This window comes from Felis catus, chromosome A2 (assembly GCF_018350175.1).
Source record: "Felis catus isolate Fca126 chromosome A2, F.catus_Fca126_mat1.0, whole genome shotgun sequence".
NCBI lineage: Eukaryota > Metazoa > Chordata > Mammalia > Carnivora > Felidae > Felis > Felis catus.
Genome location: NC_058369.1, coordinates 135,023,873 through 135,047,992, shown reverse-complemented (window position 1 = coordinate 135,047,992; position 24,120 = coordinate 135,023,873). Strand labels below are relative to the sequence as shown.

Sequence of the window (24,120 nt, the reverse complement as noted above, 5' to 3'; positions counted from 1 at the left end):
AATAGTACCACTACATGTGTCTGTTAAAACATGTAGATATAATGTACTTCACTCTAAGATACAAGCTATATGATTATTTAATACATGGTAAAAAAAAAAAAAAGCTAGGTTCTATAACTCTTATTAAAAGCTAATAAAGTAAAATATTCAACTACAGTGGAAACACTGAACAGAGGAGTAACATCTACCTCATAAAAGAAATTTATTGTTTTTAAGGATCAAATACTATCTTTTAAATATGAAAAGAAAGTTTTATCACATGAAGAAATGCAACAAAATCAGTTCCCTATATTCCAGTAAGCTAAACTGAAATAAAAATGTTACCATTAGGAATAAGATGAGCATTATAGAATAAAGATTTCCCCCATTAGTCACTGGTTAATACGTAATCCAGGTTGGCAGAAACTGAAAGGCAACTGCCCAAATGAAGCAAATTCACTCTGAGTCATTTCATCTAGTTCTCTCTGGGTTTAGCCACATCACTTTCCAATGGTAGCCTTTCATCCAGTGGCAGTAATTTTCCCCAGAGGTGCCAAACGTCTGATAGCTGTGGAAGGCCCTAATTAATTAATTCATCCACCCAGCCAAGATTCCCTGAGTTCCTAGTGTGTGAGTGTCAGGCATTAGCTTACCCTCTCGTAAAGTGAAGATGAATAAAATAAAACCTATGCTCTTGAGGGCTCAAATTCTACTGGGAAAATGTATAAATAAATAATAGTTAATATTTATAGAATCATTAATGGTTACTACTTCCTAAGAGAAATAATTGCTAGTTTAGCACCTTTACTAATAAAAATTAAAAATTCTAATTTTATAATGAATAGAAATAGAACGTAATTGGTGAGACCGCATACTCTAAAACTGGTGCAACTTCTGGAATTTATAGGCCAGTAATAGAACTAAATATTACTCTGATATAAAACAGGGTTGCTGACAGTGAAGCTACTGTTAGAAGAGGGAGCACTCTAAGGACTAAAACCTGGAATGTGTGACAGAGGAAGGTATGGATGAGGTCACAGGAAAATGGGAAAGTCTTGTGTTCATGTAAGGCAAACTGTCCCATCAGCTTCCTCTGCATCATGCTGACAGATGCCTGCTACCTCTTGTCGCACGTATAGAATAAAAGCCCATTTAGTATCAACGGCATAGGTTTTTTAGGAAAAAAGAGAAAAGCGCAGTTCATTTCCTGGCTTCTGGTTGGTTTCTTTTCCTGCTAAATAATTCCTCAAACACTATGTATGCAAACTGTTATTGCTGCTTTGGCTGGCTTATTACAAATATTCATCATCTTTGTATAAAGAAATTGGAGTGCACTGTAGAGATGATATATGCTGCTTCAGATCAGGGTAATGCTATAAATTCAATCTTTTGATTCTGTCCAGCAGTGTACAAACTGCTATAAGCCAAGACTTCATAGAGCTAGTCACTGTTGTCTGGGCAAAGAAAGACTGGAGGAAGATATGAGTAAAAATATTGAAACTTAATGATTTTTATAAAGAAGTAAACAACACCTTCCAAGAAACTATACTGGCCATCATGATAATGGTAATTTATTTTTCATATGTTTACAAGATTATCAAATTGCCTCCCTGCACGGGGGCAAATCCCCTTGGATATGATTTGTAGGGCTGTATTTCTGCAGAACAGAAATCAAGTGTACTTGTTATCACTGCTCTTTCAGTTGCTTTCACCATTGTCTAAGCTTCTAATCTGCAAAGGGAGAAGATAAAATGCTTACTGGAAAACTGTATTTAACAAAAAGCTGAGTGGAAATACTTACCTCTTCCTATGACTTCATTGAAATGCACAATCAGGCTACTTGGCCCAATCACTACGTGCTGGACTGCCTGGACCAGCTCTGGATTTAGAGCACTGAGGTCAATGTGGACAGTATTTTGCAGTAATGGACTGGATATATCAGAGTCCCCACTATTAAGCATGGGGGACAGGTCCGTCAGAGGATACTGTACTTGTCTGCATGATCCATTCTGAGATGAGTTAGGAAACTGGTCTGCAAGACAAAGCAAAATTACTAGAAAACAATAGCAAAACCTCACTTAGTGGAGACTACAACAAGGGCAGCAAATTCAATCAATAATGAATTCTGAATTTTATAATTTAAGGAATGGTAGTTTAATTGTTGAATGAGGCTAGAAAGAGCCTTGACAAAGGAACTGATTTAATAAAAATGATAAGGTGGGAAAAGATACTGGCTTATATATACAAGAGTTATAAAACAATGTTTATAAATTTTCGTTTAAATAAACTAGACATTAACTTTGAAACCTTGTTTACCCTCTTCATTTCCTCTTTTTATATATAGCAAAAAGCCATGCTTGAGGTTAATTTTTTTATTTGCTATATATATATATATATATATATATATATATATATATTTTTTTTTTTTTTAATGTTTATTCTTGACAGAGAGATAGAGCATGAGCGGGCAAGGGGCAGAGAGAGAGAGAGGGAGACATAGAATCTGAAGCAGGCTCCAGGCTCTGAGTTGTCAGCACAGAGCCTGAAGCGGGGCTCGAACTCAAGAACCGCGAGATCATGACCTGAACCGAAGTTGGACACTTAACCAACACAACCATCCAGGTGCCCCATAATATGGTATATTTTTAAGATTGGGAAGCAGCAAAAGTAGTTTGCCTTTGACAGACTAGTGTTTATTAATGGGATTAATTAGTATTGCTAAACCTATATGGATTCCTGGCCAAGGGAAAATATAGTATGGTGACATTTTACATATACATATACGTATGATTAGAAATATATAATACTCAAATTTTTGGAATTGAAGTCTTTTCACATTAGTGGCAAATTCTCTCCTATGTGGTGATGGCAGCAGATTTAATGTGATTGCTGTTCACAGAAGGCTAGAAACGGGTTAGTATGCCATCCCCACTGCTTAGTTGAGGGCACTTGGAAAGCAATCAGCATTCCTTCTTTGTTGATCTTTACAACCAAAGCTCTGTAAGAGTCTCAGTCAAGGTCCCCCACTGTAAGGTGAAGCTTTTTTTTAAATAAGAGCTGTGTACTAACAGCTCACTGAGAATCTTGTAGGGCTGAGAATATAATTTCTTAATGAGAAACAGGGCAGAGAAGCCACCAGTTAGTTACTTTGCCCTTTCCACTGGGAATTCAAACCTGTCAAGGAGAGGGCATCATATCTACAACTGATGTGAAGATAAACTAGGCAGGGCACTGAAATATATTAGCATATAACATGGGGAGATGGGAGACGGCTTGGGAGCGTCCCTGTTGGCACTAAAATATAATATAGCTTGTCTGCAAATGACCAGGAAAATTAGAACTTGAGAGAGGGGCATAAAAAGAAAGTTGATGGTACTCTGACTATTCCTAACCCTGTTTAAGCATTTGTAGTATTTTCCATAATGCAGTTAGGTTAATTATCAATTTGGCTGAAACAGTAAATATCCATAGTGGTTCTACAAAAGTTTTGGGGGCCACCTATAGCTATAGTGACTGGCTGGAAATAAGACAGATGCAGCCTTAAAGAAAGGATGCAGAACATCAGGTGAGTACCTGGAATGTTGGATGGGTGAGGGAAGAAGGGAGCCTACTTGGGTGCCTGGTTTCTTTAATCCTAGAGTCGGCTTCTCCAAAACTTCCCCAAGGGGTAATGCAAACAAGCCTCTCTGAGCTCAGTTCCTTCACCTTCACTTCTCAAACCTTTGCATCTGGAGATCAGAGTTCTAAATTCTCAAGGGTGCAGAGACTGAGGGAAATCCTTGGTAAGATACAGGAAAAAAGTCCTCTGGTATAGAAAACCTCTGGTTTTTGAGCAATAGAAATTGTTCAAAAACCAATTTAAACCATCAATGTGTGATTCTGCTGTAATGCCACCGAGAATTCTAGGTCTGCATGAAAAGACTGATGAGGAGGCTGTCTCCACTAGATATATATAGAAAAGCTGTGTAGCTGCCTATTCATTAGGTGCTGGCTGTGCATTTCCTCATTCTTCTTTCTGGATGAACTTCTTTTGTCTATTTTACTTTTTCACATCTTGAAGGTTCAGGTTCAATTTTAGAAAGAGGATGAAAAACAAGCCTTTTGGTAATGATGAAAGAGGTTGAAGGAAGATTAAACACGTTTTTTTTTAATTACTTGTGAATTTTAATGATCTCAGATTAGAGCTATTAAGTATGAATATAAAATACTAATAGATATAAATTTCAAAGATATAAACTGGGTTTTATTTGTTCATGTTGTTAAGGGCATGGATTTTCAAAGGCAAATGGAGTCATGTAGGCAAAGAATATTTGTATGTATCTCTACAGAATTAATATAAGCTTCAAAAAATAAGAGGCAATGAGTGTTAAAAAAGTTAAAATGTTAAGTGTCTCAGTGCTCTTGTACTTGTTTTGATGAGCAATTTCTAGTTTTCCAGTATCCTCAATCATCTGTGACTCATTTTATTTGTCCAATGGTAAATATTCAACCAGGGAAGTGCTGTACTTGACTCACGTCCTGTAACTTCTAAAGATAATGAGGCAGATACAATACAGACATTTTGCTTTTACCAGGAGATTTTAATAAGACAATGTGAAATTCTCCGGTTAACCTTACCATTATTAGGTCTAGTGTTTTGCAAAGCAGATGGTGCTAACCACTCCTTTTTAAATAGCATAATTGCAGGTTTTTATTGGATAAGACTCAGAATATACCCAAGTCCTGGAATGCTGGTGGGTAAAAGGCTGTGTACTAATAGCTCACTGAGAATCTTTTAAAGGAATCTTTAAAGGAATATGAGAGGTATAATTTAAATGTTTGAGGATTAAGAGGTAAAAAAAATGCATCGGTGCCCACTTACATAAACAAAAGTTTGTATCTTAACTCTTCCTGGGTTGTTAAAGAAAGCTTCACAATTTCTTCTCATTGAACTCTGATAAAGAACTTACCTTTGCTCAAATGATTTTAAAATTAACCTTTTTGTGAGAAGAAAGTTTAAAGACTCAAACTCTAATGTAATATATAAGTGAGTCCATTTAAAAATAAGAGTCATATAATTCTATGTCAAATTAAACTTAATTCTCTGGCCAAAGAAGATGTAAATGCTTCTTTTTTTTTTAATAAAAATATACAGGGAAAAGCAAAAATAAACAACAATGCCACAACCCACTGAGGTATACGTATAGGTATTTCTTAGAATGATAAACTGAAATATACCTTCTGGAAAAGTAGCTCGGTAGTCTACAGATTCATTTGAAACCATTTCTGTAGTTGGGCTTACACTTCGGGCACTTACAAGCCTATCCAAATGAGGAGTGTGTACTCTTGCATCATAGCGAACTAATTCACTGCCCAGATCTTAAAACAGAGAGAGAGAAAGAGCTTGTTAAAGATTTGGCTATCATGGGTCCCAGTAGACCTTGACCCAGTGACCAGAACTCATGGGTTTTGTGGATTGCACATAAGACAACACACATGAATCTATGGTAATTTTAAACTGTAATGACTGTATACTTCAGGTAACCTCTTAAAGAAAATAGGAATAACAACAAAAATGCACCTTTAATTTGCTTTCTCTTTTTCAGCCACAGGAAAACCCCAAGTAATAGTAAGAGTATTATTGATATTGAGATAACACCAACAATCAATCCTGTGAAATTCTGATCTGGTTGAACTATTACTTTTCCAAGGATGGTTGAAGAAACTGCTTGCTTCCACTAAAAATGACAAATACAGAAAAGTCAGAATTTAGTAATGATAAATACAAAATATACTACACAGGTTGACTCACAGTCTCCTTGGACCCAAAGCACCACCTGGTTATTAGTGTTCTACAAGTGGCATAATTACCTTCAGAGCAATAAGATATTCCTCAATTCTGTTTTAGATAATAATTCTGTTCAAATAATTAGGGGCTACTGATTCCTAAAGTACTTATATGATGCTTAGCTGTTTACACTTATAACTAGATATTAGGGATAAAAAAATAAATAAAAAAAGAGTTTGATTTTGAGGAACTGAATTCCAGAAAGGGAAACAAATATATAGGTAAGTGATAATATAATGTGAAATATACCCTGGAAATATGAATAAACAGTAAGAAACAGAGACAACAGGACACTGATTCTGTCCTGATGGGTTGGATAGAGGGCAGAGAAGACTCTCCTTAAGACATAAATAATCATATGGAATAATAAAGTTGTATAAATTTTTATTTCATTTTTGATACCCTGAAGAAACCTTTGAGGATCCTTCTAGCTCTAACATGGTATGATTTTTAGGATTTATGGTCCTTTTTAATTTCAAACTCCGATATCATGATTTAGCTTTAAATTTTCTGATTTTTTTGTACTTTCCCATTTTATAACTTTCTGACCATTTCATAACTTTTTAGAAGACTTCAGGAATGCTTTAAAAATCATTCATTCTTGGATAAACAAAATGTGATATATTTATACAATGGAATATTCAGCCTTAAAGAGTAATGACGTTCTGACACATACTACAACATGGATGAATTGTGAAAACATGCTAAATAAAATAAACCAGCCACAAAAGACCAAATACTGTATGATTCCACTTATAAATGAAATATCTAGAATAGACAAATTCATAAAGACAGAAAATAGATTAGAGGTTACCAGGGGCTGGGGAAGAGGAGGGAGTGTGATGGTACCGTTTAATGGTTCTAGGGTTTCTGTTTGGGGTGACGAAAAGTTTTGGAATTAGACAGTGGTGATGGTTGCACAATGTTGTGAATGTAATTAATGCCACTGAGTTGTACACTAAACAATAGTTAAAATGATACATGCATGTGGCCACAATTTTAAAAATTAATGTAATACACCCCAAACCACTGAACTGTACACTTTAAATGTGTGAGCTGCATGGTGCAACATGAAAGAAGTTAGTTTATTTCCTATTTTACTTTGTCCATGCATTTGAGATCACTGTGGAGAACAGCTAGATGTTGGCTCTTGCTTCCTGGTGCTAAGAAGTGGGGGTAGGGCACTCTTGGATGTGCTCTTATTCTTCCTGAGAGTTACAATAAATTTTGGCAAAAGTGGGGCATGATGGAGAGGGACTATGGCTAGGTAGGACTTTTTTTTTTTTTAAATAAAGTTTATTTTTGAGACAGAGACAGAACATGAACGGGGGAGGGTCAGAGAGAGGGAGACACAGAATCTGAAGTAGGCTCCAGGCTCTGAGCTGTCAGCACAGAGCCCGATGTGGGGCTCGAACTCACAGATCATGAGATTATGATCTGAGCCGAAGTTAGATGCTTAACTGACTGGGCCACCCAGGCACCCCTAGACAGGACTTTTGAGATCCACCCGCTGAAGGCTTGGAAGGAAACTGCAACAAAAACTCTCTAATTCTAAAATAACAAGTAAGAATCAAGGCTGAGCTGATGAGCTAAAGCCAACACACAAATGAGCTTTAATGATTTCTTTTAAGCATGCAAGTGACATAATTATACTGGCATTTTTATTTACATCATGAGAGGAATGCAGGAATCCCACCTCTATATTTAGCTCGTTGTTCAATTTCAGCAGGTCATTGGGGACCTTGCATAAAACAGCTTCAGAATCTGAGTATATAGTCTCACAGCTCTTATTTCCAACTTTTAACACTTCACCTTTAACTGCTTCAGGGTCAATATCATTTCCCTGAAAGAGAAAAAAGGAGGTGGTTAACACTTCACAGTTTGGTAGGAATGCTAACAATTGTGCAAGAACATAAATATACTGTAAACACAGGCCATGTTGTTTGCCAAGGCACATAATTTTATGATATTCCTTTTCATGGGAATTGGATAGTTGCAAGAAAGCATGACCATTTTGGGGCACTAATTAGGATTCAAAGCATTATAGTCTTTTTGTTTTGTTTTGTTTTTTAAGATTTTATTTTTAAGTAATCTCTACACCCAATGTGGGCCTCAAACTTACAACCCTGAGATCAAGAGTCACATGCCCTAGGAACTGAGCCCCTACAGCTTTCCCATCAAATTGGATTTTAGAGCAAAGGAGAGATTCTTATTTCACACCTTTCCAACCAAATTTACCTTATTAAAGTCTAGTGGGTATCAATGGTTGGCATAAAGGAGGTAATTTAGAGATTCAGTTGTGCTAACACTGCCTCATGGAGTGACACTGAACCTTGGCTTCACTTTTAGAATCACATTGAGAGCTTTACAAAATAACTGATGCCTGGGTCCCATCTCCAGAGATTCTGATTTAATTGATCTATGTTAATATATTCCTTTTGTGTTTGAGTTGGGTGGTTTCTTTTCATCCTTTCTTCACAGCTGAATCTTATACATAAATAAATTCATTTTTACAGAATGTCCCGTGAGATGCTGTATGACCCTCATTATGATTTGAGAGCATGATTACATTATTCTGACCAATTATAGTTACATGGGGATTTGAAAAAAATATGAAACTTGACATATTTAGTTAACTGAAAGCATTTAAAAAATACCAACATTTTGTTGAAGAAACCAATTGTTAGCCTTGGAAAAGAAGTGAAAACATAGGTACAACTTCTCATATCAAGACTTAGTAAGTGCAGTTATTTATTAAAAAGTGAAAAAGGAGATATATCAAAACATGGACAAACAGCAGCCAGTAATAACTACAGTGCTGCTACTTTGTTTTATGTGATCTTTAATACTTGGCAAACTGCTTTTATGTACATTGTCTTACATGGATCTCAATAGATTGGTAGGTCAGAAATCATTCTGGGAAAAGAAGATGGAAAGAAATACTTTTTTCTAACATAAATCTGGATTCTAAGATAAAATGGGATAGAGACAAACTGTATGCTTCTATTTTCTAGATATTTCTAGAGGCAGTGTGTGTATGCCATTGAACCAGGTCAGCCACACAGGGCAATTCAACATAAAAGCACATAAATCTAACAGGTCACTTTGGGGCTTCAAATGACAACTTGTTGGTTAGGTCTGAGGAGGGGTAAGGCACTCACTCACATATTGGAGGGAATTCAGGGAATGACAAAGAAAAGAGATTAAAGAGCTGAAGGGCTTGATTTATGAGGGAATGACTAAAATGTGTCTTGCTTGCTTAGATAATAATGAAGGCTGGGGGAAGGGATGAACACACTACATTTGAACTCCAAATGCTCCTTTTAGGCACAGGCTCTCCTTGGATGTTGCATAAAGGTTTCTCTAAAACAAAAACAGACCATTCAGCTAAACACTGAATCCCTTTCCATTTGTGCCTAGTAAGGAACATACAATAAATAGTGACATACAAGTAATTATTATCAGCTTTGTATGTGCAATTGTTTTAAAAGTCTATAATCCAAGAAAAGTGATACTGGCAGTCCACTACTATATGCAGATGAGCCCAAGTCAGAAAAAAAAAAAGGTATAGGGTACTTTTTGTCATTTAAAATAAACATAGCTTTATGGAGTTATGGGAAAAATGCATATGTTTAGAACTTTTATTATTTGCTTTTTATTATTTAATATTAACTATTATGAAATAGAAGAACATATTTATAAATTTGGCCCAGGTCTTCAGTCATTAAAATGGTAATATATTCTTTTAAATAAAGCAGCACAGGAAAAAACTTTCTGGTTTTTAATTCCCTATACACATAGAACAATTTAGAATTATAATTATCTCATTTTATCTTGTAAAGACAGCCCCACTGAGGTAGGTGTTATTGTCATTCTAGCTTTACATATTGAGATCTAAGGTTCAAGAAGGGACTAGGTTATGAAGCAAATCAATTCCATTTGATACAAATTCTACCTATTATCTGCTGTGTGTTAGACACATGTCCAGTTACTGAGAATATAAAGATAAACAAGAAGTTTTTCTTTTCACTGTAATGTTAAAATAAATACATTTCTAAAGTGAAAAGTAATTACTCCTAATGTGTTATATTAGGATGTTCCTTATTCCTTTCCTCTTCAACTCTGGCCAGGTGTGACACCGTGTTTCCATCTAGGATTCAGGCCTCCGGATCCATGTCTGAGCTGGTTACAGAACACAACAGATGGGAGCAGCAGTATGTAAAATTTGAAAAAATAGCATTGTAGCAGGAGGGATCTTACAAGATTTCACACATCCAGGTGGCCAAAAGATTGAGTCTGGGAAAGACAGCTAAAGCAGTGAGGTGCAGGCTGGGCCCCGAGAGGCAATGGTCCAGGAAGCTTGGCAAGAGAAAATCAGTGAACTGGGGGAGATAGGGGTAGGAAGGGGGAGATTTCATCCCTCCTTCATCCAGAGGATAGGAGTCCCTCAGCTTAGGGACGAGGCCAAAGAACCTTGATAGAGGCTTAAAAACTGAGTTCCAGAGGATGTTAACAGACATTTGCAGAAGAAGGTTCCTGGTCATTTGGGGAAAGCTGCACGAACCAAAATTAAAATGGTTTCTTCATTAGCTAGTTGGGGCACTGTAAAACCTCTGATCTTCCTGTCCTCCTTTTCCTGTTTTAGCTGGCTTCTCCAGACTGGACTTCTGAAGCATCCCTATGGCCATATATATCAATATGCTCCAAAATAACATAAATCCTCAGGTCAGTGTCAGACAGACTTTGTTCCAGCATTACATACTGCGCTTCTCGACTTTCCATAAAATATACTTTTGCACAAAAAGTCGTGTAATAAGATAATTAGGGAAAATATAGAATTTCTTCACAAATATGTAAAAAATCAATTCTGTTTGAAGAGTCTAGGGTTATTTCATCTTAGGAACTGTATAGATATCTACAAACCATATAATAGAAAAGTTTCTCTATTATGAAAGGTATGTTGGTATACATTAAATGAAAGTTGATGTGAAAAGCATTGAAATCTAGTGGAAAGACGAAATTTGAAATCAAGAGACTTGAGTGTGAATCCTAGTTCTGCTATTTGCTCCTTAGGTGGCCCACAACAAATCACCTAATCTTCCTAAACCTATGTTTACTTATCTATAAATGGGGATAATCATCACTGGACCTCTAAACCTCACAGGTCTATGTGACTCTGAAATGAAATAATATATGTCAAAGTAATGTATTAACTAATCTTTCACTAAATTTGTGAGTTACTGTTGACATAAATGTTGTGCCCTGGTATGTATTCCAAAGGAGACAGGTCTACTTTTGATGACCACTGTCCACAACTGGTCCTGGCTAACTTGAAACCTTGGCCCTAAACTACTTCCCACGTCGATGGGATTTCTGGTTCATTCTTAGGAGTGATTGATACTTGGTCTCTCTTACATTCTATTGATCCACACTTGGCTGACCCTCTTGGTCATGGTGTACTCATTTGGCCAGCTGCTGACTGAGGCAGTTCCCACAAGTAGGGCTGGAGACTATCACAATCTCTTTCTAGCAAGGAATTCTTGTATGTATGGCTGCTTGAGGAGCATGAACTCTCCCTGGCAATAAGGAGCAAATCTCTCTCTAAACACATAATTCTCTCCATAGCTTTCACTGATGGAATATGAATCTACTTTACACTTACGTTTTGAATGGTAATTGGACAAACACAACATGAAATAAAATGCCATCCTTTCTTTTGATAAAAACAGTCTACTGCATGTCCAGAAGGGCCTTTTCTTTCTTTTCTCATGCTTTGCTTTCCTTTGTTTCTGTCCCAAGAGAGACAGAGGTATAATGTGATTAACTTGAGAAACTGATAAAGGGTTAAACAGCTGTCACACAAATCTTCCATCTTAGATTTCCTCTTATATATAAGGAAAATGGAGTATGGAAGAAGACTGAATGATGATACCTAAATAATCCCTTCTAACCACCCCTTCTCTCCCCAGACTACCATTCTGTGACATTACAGATGTTATACACTTGTTAGAGAAAAGAATCATTCTGTATGTAAGCAAAAAAAGAAAGTGTTTTGCGTCTATTTGCAGAGATCCCTTGGGCCATGTTGGGAATAGCACTGAAAGGCTGAGGATGATGTCAAATCACGTTTTTCTAGGTCCAACAATTTTGTAGGACATTGAATAATGGGTATTTAATTTACAGAAAAATAAGTTTTCTCTTCCATATAGGACCATGCTTGGAAGGGCAGATAAAGAACCATTTATCTCTAATCCTTCCATCAGAGATACAGGAACAGAAAAATAGTCTTTATCTGGGTGTAAAAACATTTGCAAATAAACCTTTGTTTTCATCAAGAAAAACCAAATGGAATCTTTCAAATGGCAAACACAGTAATTGTTGAAAGCAAAAGGTCACACTAGATTAGTTTTATTGAAAAAAAAAAAGAAGTGATAAAAGCTCTTTCTCCTTCTCTAAAACTAATTAAAGAAGCAGATGAAAGAACTTTGCTGTGGTAAACATGCTGTTCACTGAAGCAGGCTTCCATTTAATTTCATGCTGGGCTTGCTTAATTATTGTATAAAACACAATTCAAGGTTAGTAAACTTACATGACTATGAACGTGTGCATGAATTTGGCTGTGGATAAAATCTTTTTGAAAAAGCAGAAAAATTTTGGTAGAAACACATTTTTACTTGGATGAGATGATCTATAGTAACTTACATTACATGTAAACAAGAACTATCCTATTACTTTGTGTTTGTTCATATTTGCATTCAGGCTATCTTTCAGGGAAAAAAAGTCTGAATGTCTAAAACAGTATGTTGAAGGATAAATGTGACTGGGGCTATTGATAAAGTCTTGATCATTTTGCCCATTTTATTACTTACTACTTGAAGTAAAAATGATTGAAGTGATGTAAAAGGGCTGTACTCTAGTCTTTGTTTTGCTACTGTTCCATCACCTGTCAAACCACTTAAACTCTCTGGGCTTTAGTGTTCTTTGTTGCAACAGGCTGGGTTAGAAACAACGATCTGTTATTCTCCAATTAAATTACATTTGGAGGCTAATATATTCCTAAGGTAGAGGAAATCCAGCTCATTTAGAAATCAGTTTAGAGAGGACCATACCCAGATACAAAATTCCCAGTATTCTAAGGAACTACAGAACTACAATTGATGCATTTACTTTCATAGCTCTTACCTTTTATATTATAATGAGCACATTTAGGTGTCCAGGGAAATGTATAACATCAGCAAGATAATGCATTACAGGCAGCCCATTTAACAGATCGTGTCCCACATTTGCTACTTTTTAATACACACACAAGAAACAATTTTTAAATGCTTCATTAAAAAGCAGTCCACGATTACACTTACCTTTTAGTCTTAATGCCAAAAAGATTTGTTTTTCAGAGTTTAGATATTTGCTGATGTAGTATAAGATAATGACCTAGTACAAAAATTCTATTCATATAGCTATGAAGTCAATTAAGTTCAAGCTGATGATTTAAGAGAATATCTTTAAGCGTTTCTTACCTTAATTTCCAGTACATTTTCATTGCCTATTGAGATCATCACTGGCTTTTCAAAAGGCTTAAACACAGGATTATGTACATAAATGAGATCAAAGTATTTGGAATGGATCCCATCTAACATGAAAAAGGCTTTGGTTTTCAGAGGGAGTTGCAGATTCAGCTGTTGCAGTGAAGGAGTTGTACAGCAGATTATCTCTGAATTAGAGCGATGGTGACATGCCTATAGTAAGACACAATTATCCACTGTAGACAGAATACAGCCAAACAACATCAATAGCAACTTCCACATTTCATTGTTTTAGACAATCAATTGAAAATATGTAATTTTTGAAAAAAAAATCCGCATTTAACTTCCTAATGTTAACACATTTCGGAAAGTATGATAGATGCAATATTATCCAAATAACACCGTCTTTAAAGGAATGCAGAACTTCATTTGCCTTGAATAAGCTATATGGATCTGAAGCTGGCTCTCCCTCTGTCACTTTTATTTTCCTTAAGATGGCAAGACAGTCACCTGAAGGGACTGCCTCTTCATTTATGAAACACCTATGGGACAGTGAGAGCTGGACTTTGTGTGGTGAGAAGTCCTTGACTCACATCAGACCTTTAAAATAAGCCATGAGAATCAGGGCAAAGCCCTTGCTAGGAGACTCAGTTTTCTGAAGTAAGAATTGAAATTAAAGTGTGTAATACTACATGGTATAAAGTATGTTGTCGTCAACTACCAAGCACCATACTGCTGACATTATAATTAGCTATGTAGTCGGGTCATCTGTTTGATGTGTTTTAAGCCTCAATTTCTGAGTGTCAGGTTCTATGCAAAATACTTTACAGGCAGGTCTCATTTAATTCTCACGGTTCTGAGAGGTGCTATGATTACCCACAGTTTACAAAATGAAGAAACTAAGCTTTTGAGCTAGTGTCATTAGACGAGGTCACACAACTCTGAGGGGCAAAGTGGGAACATAAGTCCTAGGTCACTGGCTCAACTTCACTGACTTAATTCCCATGCGATATGGCTTCTTGCTCTCTCTATATATGTATTCTATATTGGTAGATTTTTTCCTACACTATTTTACAAAGTCTCTGCTATTATTATTTCATGTGCTTTCATCTCTCATTTCAAATCTTCCTCTTTGGAATTCTGATTTATGGAAGTTTGGAAAATGTGGTTTCCTCTTGATTGTGCTTAGACTAAACCAGCAACACAAAGTGGCACATTTGAGGTTAAATGGTTGTATTTTTTCCCCAAGGAAAAGACAAACAAGCAACAACATCCTTAGATTTCCTTTTCTTTGACAAGTAGAGTTGGAGATAAAACAATTACTTATGCCCACAATAGAAAAAGGACTCAGGATATACATAAAAAGCACAAGCAAAATTTAGTATTTGATATTTTCTTTTAAAAATAATGAAAAAAAATTATCCTACATTTTAAAATGTATGCTGTAAGCAGATAAAGAAAACAGATATATAGATATAATAGAAATAAAATGTTAGTTTTATATCAAATTCATATTATAATGCCAAAAGCTATTTATTCCTACCGTCTTGAAAAATGGAAATGAACAGTGTTACTGCCAGTACAATAATTCTCTATTAACAACAAGAAATTTGAAAACTATATAATAAACTGCTGGCTTCTGGGATATAATGTGTATTAATATTAATTTTGTTAAGGAGGTGGTTAGTATTTTTATTTTAAAAGATTAGAGTGTGTTGAACTTAAAAATTATCATGGCTAGATCAGTATACTGAAATCAGACCTGGCCAAGAGTTTTTATTTGTTAAATAATAAATGGGTTCAATTCATCATGCTCAGCTTCAAATTCTATAAGCACTAAGGAACACAGAAGAACACACATTTCTTTATGAAGTAGTTCTCAATAAACAACAGTCAAGTAGAATTCTTCATTCTTGTCCAATTCTAATGCAGAGTTCTATTGTGCTAATATGTTTGTGGCTAAAACAATAGAAGCTTATATTTTCAGATATGTAGAGATAAGATTTTTATCTTCTACCATTATTTGAATCTTCCTTGGGTTATGGAACTCTTATGTCTCATGCCTAGGAGATTTTTAAATAAATTAAAAAGTTGATTACAAATGAATGAATAAAGCCAAAAGGTTTTCTACATGTCATCATAATGCTGGTGAGGGAGGAGGAAATTTAGCCATTATTTTAATAACCTAGGCTCACCATAAATTAGATATTGCTAATCATTTCTCAGATTTCTAAAGAGTCCCATGCCAACACCAAAAAAGGGTATTCTTATTTGGTTAATGAAAAATTGTTCTGTTTGGCTGTGAAGAAGTGATGTTCCTTAAATTAATAGCAGTGGTATTCTAACTTTGTTTGTGGCCATGTGTGGGGATTGGTTTTAAAGCTCTCTACTTCATACGGTGACTCCCTGGAGTACAATCTCTCAGGAATATGATAAAAATCTAATAATACTCTTTAGAGGTGATGCAATGTGGCTGATTGAGAAGGTCAAGAAAAATCTCATTGGAGGTGACCCTATTGTTTGGTGATTTGGCTTGACATTTTTAGCCCCAAATTGGTTTTTGTAATTAAAGAACACTGTGGCCTTAGTCTTCAAGAAATATTGGATGGTGAATAGAAAAGAAAGTGCTATAATTCAATCTATCACCTGCCCAATCAAGACCCTGCTTGAGAGAGGGCACTTAGAACTTTCATTTTTAGTTGAGTGCACAAGTCCAACTAGATTATGGTATCTGACATTAGAGAAAAATGTCAACAAAAATATGAAATCTTTGTAAATAACTCCAACCTTCCTAAAGTCTAAATGAAAACTGCCACTTTAATATGATCTATATAAATTGTTAGATCACAAAATAGGTCACTTTGAAGGAGACATTCAGTTAAATTTTGACTGACCTTGCAAATAAAAGGAGGGAAGGTGGAAAAATACCAAGCAACAAACGGTCTAGGACATCAGTCTAATGGTCCTTCTCATTACTTGATAACATGCTAACAAAGGGACAAGAAGAACAGTAAGAACACCGTTCTTACACTGGGATGTAAGAACATACATACGTGTGCCTGCCACTTAGACAAGGATGCTGCTGCAAGATTACAGCAAAAGGGATAATAGGGGTAATGTCCTCTGCTGCATTAAAAAAAGGGGGAGATAGAGGAATTCTATGGACTGTTTATGCCCCTCCCAAATTCACATGTTGTAATCCTAATCCTCAGCATGATGGTAGTTGGAGATGGGGCCTCGGGAAGGTAATTAGTGGAGTTCTTATGAAGGAGTTAGCGCCCTTATAAGAAGAGACACAGAGAGCTTGCTTCCTCTTTCACTCTCTGCCATGTGAGGATACAATGAGAAGATGGTCTTCTGCAAATCAGAAACAGTGCCCTTACCAGACACCTTGATCTTGGATTTTCCAGCCTTTGAAACTGCGAGAAATAAATGTTTGTTGTTTAAGCCACCCAGTCTATGGGGTTTTTATTATAGCAGCCTGAACTAAGACAGGGAATGATGTAGTTTCCATCTGTACTATCTTTAAAAACACTGCCTCAAGTTGGTACTCATCATTTGTGTCTAAGCATTTTGTATGTATATGTGCATTTTACAATGTTAGGCTGAGACAAGATAATTTAAGTTATTGAATAAAATATACTATTTGACCTGTGCTGCAAGGAAGGGAACTAGAAATCAGAAGCAAAACCCAAATGTCCTCTGCACACTGAAAACCAGTGGTAAAGGAAGAGATGCACAGCTTTAAGTACAACCATCACTCAAAGGACTTACCACTGTAAAGTTCCTTCTTGTTTCATGTACACTTATTACCATCCTTAGGACACTAACTGAATTCAGGTTTTTCCCAACAGCTGTTATGGTGCTCCCACCACTGAAAAATAAAGTAGAAAAACAGCAATATTGAGGGGTACCTGGGTAGCTCAGTCAGTTAAGCATTCCAACTCTTGGTTTCAGCTCAGGTTGTGATATCATGGTTCGTGAGATCAAGCCCCGTGTTGGGATCCACACTTGAGAGTGTGTAACCTCTCAAGATTCTCTTTTTTTCTCTCTGCCCTTCCTCTGCTTACATGTAAGCACTCACACTCTTTCTCAAAATAAATAAATAAATAAATAAATAAATAAATAAATAAATAAATAAATAAATAAATAAAAAAAATAAACACAGCAATAAGGAGAGGTTCTTTCTCTACCAAATATTTTAAGAAATAAGTTAAATTAAATCACATGTAGTGATTGCAAGATATAGTCAGAACCAAAGTCAAATAGAGGTTCAGTGGTAACTCTTCTTTGGAAACAACTTATTTAACTTGAAAATATTTTTAAAAATTCCTATTTCATCAGTTGAAGAAATGCATTTTTCTTTTTAGCCACAAAGTATGCAAAAGAAATATTTTTTCTCTCTCTTAAAAATAAATCAAAGAAAAACGAACTTTATTGTGTTAGACTGGCAGAATTAATGGAAACAAGGCAGACTGAACTGGATCCAATGAGATACTGATTCAAAGGTAATCTAGTGTAGGGAAAAGCTATATCTAAAGTAGGCAGAGCAAAAAAACACTGAAGAATGGAAGGAAAAAAAGGTAATTCTACTTTTGGGCACTGAAGTTAGTACAGAATTGACATGTATATAAGTGCATAAATACTATGGTGCCACATTGAACTATTTCACTGAAATCCATTTAAAATGTAATAGAGTAGGATAAAATGTTTCTTGGCATGAACCTAGCAATGATAAAATTAAATTGTACTCAGAACCTGAATGTAGTTTTCACTCCTGAATTGGAAAGGCAGCCTTTAAAAGAAATGCAACCGCATCAAAGCCAGAGATAAAACTGCAGTTCCTCTTGACTATTTGACAGACAAATCATCCATAGGTTCATTATTTTCTTACACCCATCAGAAGCTTTTACTTACCTAATAAAAGATTTGGTTGGATGAATTGCATAGACAATGGGGTCTTCCTGGTAACTGAAACTGTTCATCTCTCGGTTGGCTAAGTCAATTTTCAATTTAATAGGAAACTCAGTTGGAATGGTTTGAGCTGGGGTATAACATTCGAGAATACTATCTGACACACTGAACAAAAAAAATTAAGAAAATTGACCTTAGCTATTAGACATACATATTTTAGAATTAAATGCACAAAAGTATATCACTCAATGGCTCCTAAATGAGAATTTCCAGATGTGTCTAGAAAAAAGTTCTTTCTAATGCAGCCTATTTACATTTGACTGGATCCCAAACTCAGCTTTGTTATAGACAAGCCATCTTTGACTTCAGAACATTTGGGATTTTAAGCAATTTTTAAAGTATCTTTTTGGTACTTGATTAAACTGAGCTCTTTCACCTCTAAGAATCAGAAACATAACTTCTTTCTAAACCCAATCTCCCCCATGTTTCTCACCTCCCCAAAGTGATTTAATCTAATTGTAAATATTGATGGAAATGTTTATTTTAATTTACTGTCAATTACCAGAATCTCACAGCTCACAGCATAGCTAGGATACTAAGATGTAATGTAACAGTAGAGAAGGTAGATGGGAAGATGAAACTTAAAAGTGGAATTAATAAACATAATGGAAGGGTAAAAAAGTCAGCAAAAAGGTAAATGGATATGGGAAAAGAAATTTTGTCAGTATGGGAGTAAATAATATGCATCTTGATCTTCCTCCACAAAAACAAAACAAAACAAAACAATCTCTTCTTGATTTGTTAGGTACAGATACTAATCCTACTTAACTGATACAACAAAAAGTAAATTCACAACACCTTTTTAAAGTACACGTTTTTCCACCAATTGAAATGTGTCTAGAATTCCCACTGTTAAGGTACTTTCCAGTTAAAGTAAGCAAGGTGCCACCGGTCTTAGGACCATAACTTGGAAAAATACTTGTTATTACAGGATCCTGGATGGGAAATAAAAACAAAACAAAACAAAGTAACTTGTTGACTTTATAACTAAACAAATTTGGTACCAAATATCCTAGTTCATGAGAACTGTAGTGCTTAGACTTACCACATAGGAAAATGTACTGTATTGTGCTGTCCCTCGCCCATTTGAAATAATTATGGATATATTGAAATGCTCATTCACTGCAGGACCAACTGTGCATTTCAACCTGAAAAAAAACCAAAGTTTAATATGTTGCAAATCCAAAGGCTTTTTCTGGTTTGGCTGTTTTATATGAAGGAACATTAGCTCTAAATTATGATGAGCTGGGTACTCTGAATAGCAAGTAGAGTTTTGTGGTAAGCATTAGGGCTAAAAATTGTATATTTCTAGTTCTGTACTATTACACTTCACACAGACAAAACAGCAACAGTTAAATCTCATCTGTGCAGACCTCACCAACTGAAAAATTCATAATAATCTAAGTGTAACCCTCTAAAATTGTAGGCATAATGTTTGGTATTCTTAAGATAAATATTTCAACAGCATATGAAACAATGGGATGATAATAAATAAGCCAAATCTCTTCATTAAAGAATGTCAACAGGCACATTTCTGTAATTACATGTATCATGTATGTATTTAAATTATTTTAAAAATAATGAAACTGTGAAAGACTTTCCATAGAATTATTTTTTTAAATATTAAAAAAATAAAATAAAATAAAACATTTATTTATTTTGAGAGAGAGAGAGAAAGAGTGCACAAGCAGGGGAGAGGCAGAGAGAGAATCCCAAGCAGTCTCTGTGCTGGCGTGATCTCACAAACCATGATCTCATGACCTGAGCCAAAATCAAGAGTTGGATGCTTAACTGACTGAGCCACCTAGGTGCCCCTCCATATAATTCTTTTTGAATTAATAATGTTATAGTCTTGAAAAAGTACAAATATGATTTTTTTTTGTTAAACAACTATTCAAAGAAGAAAAATGAATTATGTTTCACTTTTACAGGTTATAATATATAATGCAAGGAGTAAGAACTTACAAGGAAGATTTCTAGAATGGATTTGTTTTTCCATTAACAAGTATGACATTACTTGACGTTTTGGTTTCAGTAAATGAGTAGACTTAGACCTCTGTGCTCTGGAAGAAATTCTACAAGGTATAAAATAATCACTTGATAGGATAGTTTCAACCATAAAACTTGAAATGTTTGATTGTTATTATTAAATGATAACTAAAAACTTCTGGATTCTCTGTTCATTATGGGATTTACATTTGATAGAAGGTACATGCAGAAAATGGCAGAAGAAGGATGTATCTTGGATCAGGAGAGTTGAGTTAGAAGGCCTATTAAGCTCTTATTCTCTGGATTGCCTCTGCTAAACTATACTCCACCTTTCTGTACTTCAGGTCCCACCTTTGTAAAACAGGTCTGGTATTGCTATCTCCTGGGATTTGGGAATGGCTAAATGAGATACCTTTCCATTACAGTACCAATAAATATCAACTGAAGATAAATTTAAATGCATCAAAAAAAGAAAGAAAGAAAGAAAGAATTCTCAAAAATATGACTGAGCTGCTTCACTACATTTCTGAGGTTTAGAAAGTGAATTTAGAAGAGAGGGTCTATATTGAGCTGTTTACTGATTTTTATAGAAAAAGCCATTGGAGACTCTATATTTGAAGACTTTAAAGATGGAGCAACCCTAGCCAGTGCTGTTCTTTCAAATCTACCCAAACAATTTCTGAAGAAATGTAACAAAAATGGTTTCAAAACTCCCAGATGCTGGATTCTTCTTTTCTTTACTAGGTAATGTCACCTTTCTTCTTTATTAATCCTGGTAAGTAAATAGGATTAAAAATAAAACAGTTCCACTAGGGATGTTACAAGGCCAAGACCCTCTTTTAACTCAAGACATGGACTTTTGGGATAATTTTACAAGCATTCATCCTGAAACACAACCTGTTTTCCAACCATACCCCAGCAAAACATTTTAAGATCCTTACATATTTGTTGTGCTCTCACTTAAGGTCAAAGTGCAGCTCTCATTTCCAAGGAAAACTCTAGTTTTCTTTAAATCAAATTTATTATTCCTCCTGAATCCAAAGTCCCAGCCACACACAGTGAGCATCGTTCCTCCTTCCAGGGGTGCACTGGTTGGGAAAACCTACAAGGACAACCAAAAACTTAAAAAAAATTCAAGACATTATCCTTCATTTGTGTGCAAAACAAACAAAATACATATCCTCAGTCTAAAATTCTATCCTGCCACTATCTAAAAAAACAAAACAAAAAACAAAACTGAAAAAGTGTCACAAATTTCACGGAATCTGGAACAAATATGAAAATTACCTAACATGCTGATGAATAAAAGCTGTTTTCAGGAGATCCAGAGATGGGACACAAAGCAGATTCAGCCTGGGTGGAAATGAAGGGTCTTTGTGGGTCACTCTGAAGTGAATTCATCTAGTAATCTTCCAGGTTGGAATAGACACAGTTTGGGCCCAGACTTTTACATGTTTGTAACTCTCATTATAACTCCTTCATGGGCCTCCAGATCAAACTCTGATCAAAAATCCTTCATGTGCCCTAGAAGCCAAGCACCAATATGTGCCTTGCTCCATGCACCAGCTGGGTGTTTGCTATAGTCTTGTGCTATGGTACTCCCCACCCAGAGAAGAAATTCACACAGTAAAAACACCTCTTGGTGTCCAGTGTTTTCATAATTGCATCCAGCAGCTATCATAAGACCAAACACAAAGATGGTATTCAATATATATCTGGCATTCACTCATTCATTATAAATTATTTGCTATGTGCCAAGCACTAACAAATGAATAGGTGAATCCATTTCTTTATACTTGTTAATTCACATTTATTACTGATTTGGAATTTTTCTTTTCTCCTTTAAATATGGTCACTATTTTCTATAGACAAGCTGGTTAGTTGACACACCTAGCTTTTAAAAAATGATATAATTTTAAATAAATATAATATATTATTTCTATTAGAAATAGATATAAAAAAAAAAAACTAGACAGAGCCCCAAATGTAATCTGTATTGTAGCAATGTTTCTAATTATCTCTCTTGGCATTATTTTACATCTCATTTCTAGAGCTGACTTTTTTTCTCTCCCATGTTCTATGTTAAATACATACATCATTTTATTATTGCAGGCTCACTTTTGGTGTGTTGAAAGTAAAACATGAGTTCATTACCAAAACTTTGGCAACTGCGATATAAGATAGCAGTAGGTGCTTATGATGTCTACAAGACAACTGTTCTTAGGCTAAAACTATTAAAACAAAACAAATTTCTAAGTTAAAAATAAGCTTCTCCTCAGCAGCTTTGTGACAATTGAGAAAGGAAATGCTCTTTTGGGGAGGACATATTGTAAATTGTGCTGGAAAAGTACAATGGTGGGAAAACATAGCACCACCATAGAGACAACTCAAAAACCAGTAAAAGTGTTTGCTAAAGGCCAGTTAGTAAAAGTCTAAAAGTGATTCTTTCACAATTTAGAAGGGCTTTTAGCAAAATTCAAATTTGCAAACATTCCCATTCATCCCAAGTAAATAATCGCAAACCAAAGTCTTAACTTACCCTTGTTACCAAACCTCTTTAAAGTCTTAGCTTAATGCTTTTATGATAGCTATTTTACCCATAAAATCCATTACACAGTTGTGCCTTTCATGAAAACTTACCTCGTCCATGTCTAGTCAAATAAGAACTGCTAGAAAAAAATTTATTATTATGTTAGAAATCCAGTAGGAGAGAACAAGACACCTAACCCTTCCGGACTCTCTTCAGCCTGAAGCAGCCACACAGCTGCCTCTCCCTTGTTTAAGGAGGAGGCTTCCCCATAGAAAACAGCTGTCTAAGGCTGATGTTGGCCTGATCCTGCTGCCCAGATCCCCCCTTTCTATGTAAAAACTGAACTCTGTCATCTACATACATCATCACTTGGAATGGAATGGGTGATGATTTGAGAAAACACAATGAGAGTTGTTCAGCTGGTGTACTGGCAAACAGAAATGAATATTATAAAAATGTCTGCTAGATGGTAGATCAGGATTAGAAAGGCCAGCTGAACTTAGCTTTCTTCCCTGGGCTGAAATGCTAGAGTGGAGTATGCGAGCATTTCCCGCTTAGTTTATGGGGTAATGTTCAATCTTCCAGGGGAAAAGGAAGGAAGTGGTTTTGGACAACACACCCTTGGACAGAACCAACAATGAGCTGGCAAACTCTGAGTTATCCTAAAGGGCAGGGAAACTCTGTGGGAAGGAAAGGAGTGTCTAGCATAAAGCCACAGACGCAGATCTCCCACCTGTCTGGACAGGGGAGAAACAGCCACAAAAGCAGCTGGTGCCCTTTCAACAGGTGGAAATGAGTTAAATGATCACATTTTCAAAACCTATCAAGATAATACAAGAGAACACTAAAACAACAACAAACCCTTCCTGGAAAATTAGAATTTGCCTCTTTAGTACTTAAAAAGTCACAAATACAGTGGTGGTAGTGTTTTGCCTGAATGACTCCCCTGCCCCATAAGATATTGCTGTTGCTTCTTATCTGAATCTTCTGATCAATTAATAAATAGTTTTATTGTCTCACTGGGATTGAATTCAATCCTATAAGATATGACAATTTTATCTTAATAAATTCAGAATACATTGGAAAGTGCTTTTCCTTTTCTGAAACATTTCTCTTTGCTCTTTAAGTATGAGATCAGATAACATGTGTGAAACAAAATAATGGGTTTGCAATCCTGAAATCTCTCATATGTGGAAGTGCAAAGAATTTCAGCCACTGAACATCACGTACCTTGAAAAGCAGGTTAACTTACATTTATTGGAAAGTAAAACAATACACTAGTTGGGTTTTGTGTCCAT

At 35.5% G+C, this 24,120-nt stretch overlaps 1 protein-coding gene across 4 annotated transcripts in view; it reads right to left on the bottom strand.

The window, feature by feature from the left end:
* The window catches only part of MET (MET proto-oncogene, receptor tyrosine kinase), a 126,016-nt gene that overhangs the window by 33,541 nt on the left and 68,355 nt on the right, over positions 1-24,120 (bottom strand). For all 4 annotated transcript variants that reach the window (XM_045041261.1, NM_001168696.1, XM_045041255.1 and 1 more), the window contains 10 exon segments: positions 21,234-21,394; positions 19,349-19,451; positions 19,102-19,238; positions 18,247-18,408; positions 17,104-17,203; positions 13,324-13,542; positions 7,503-7,649; positions 5,540-5,696; positions 5,197-5,337; positions 1,781-2,011 (listed from right to left, as the gene is read on the bottom strand). In XM_045041261.1, the coding sequence (XP_044897196.1) occupies positions 1,781-2,011; positions 5,197-5,337; positions 5,540-5,696; positions 7,503-7,649; positions 13,324-13,542; positions 17,104-17,203; positions 18,247-18,408; positions 19,102-19,238; positions 19,349-19,451; positions 21,234-21,394 (1,558 nt within the window).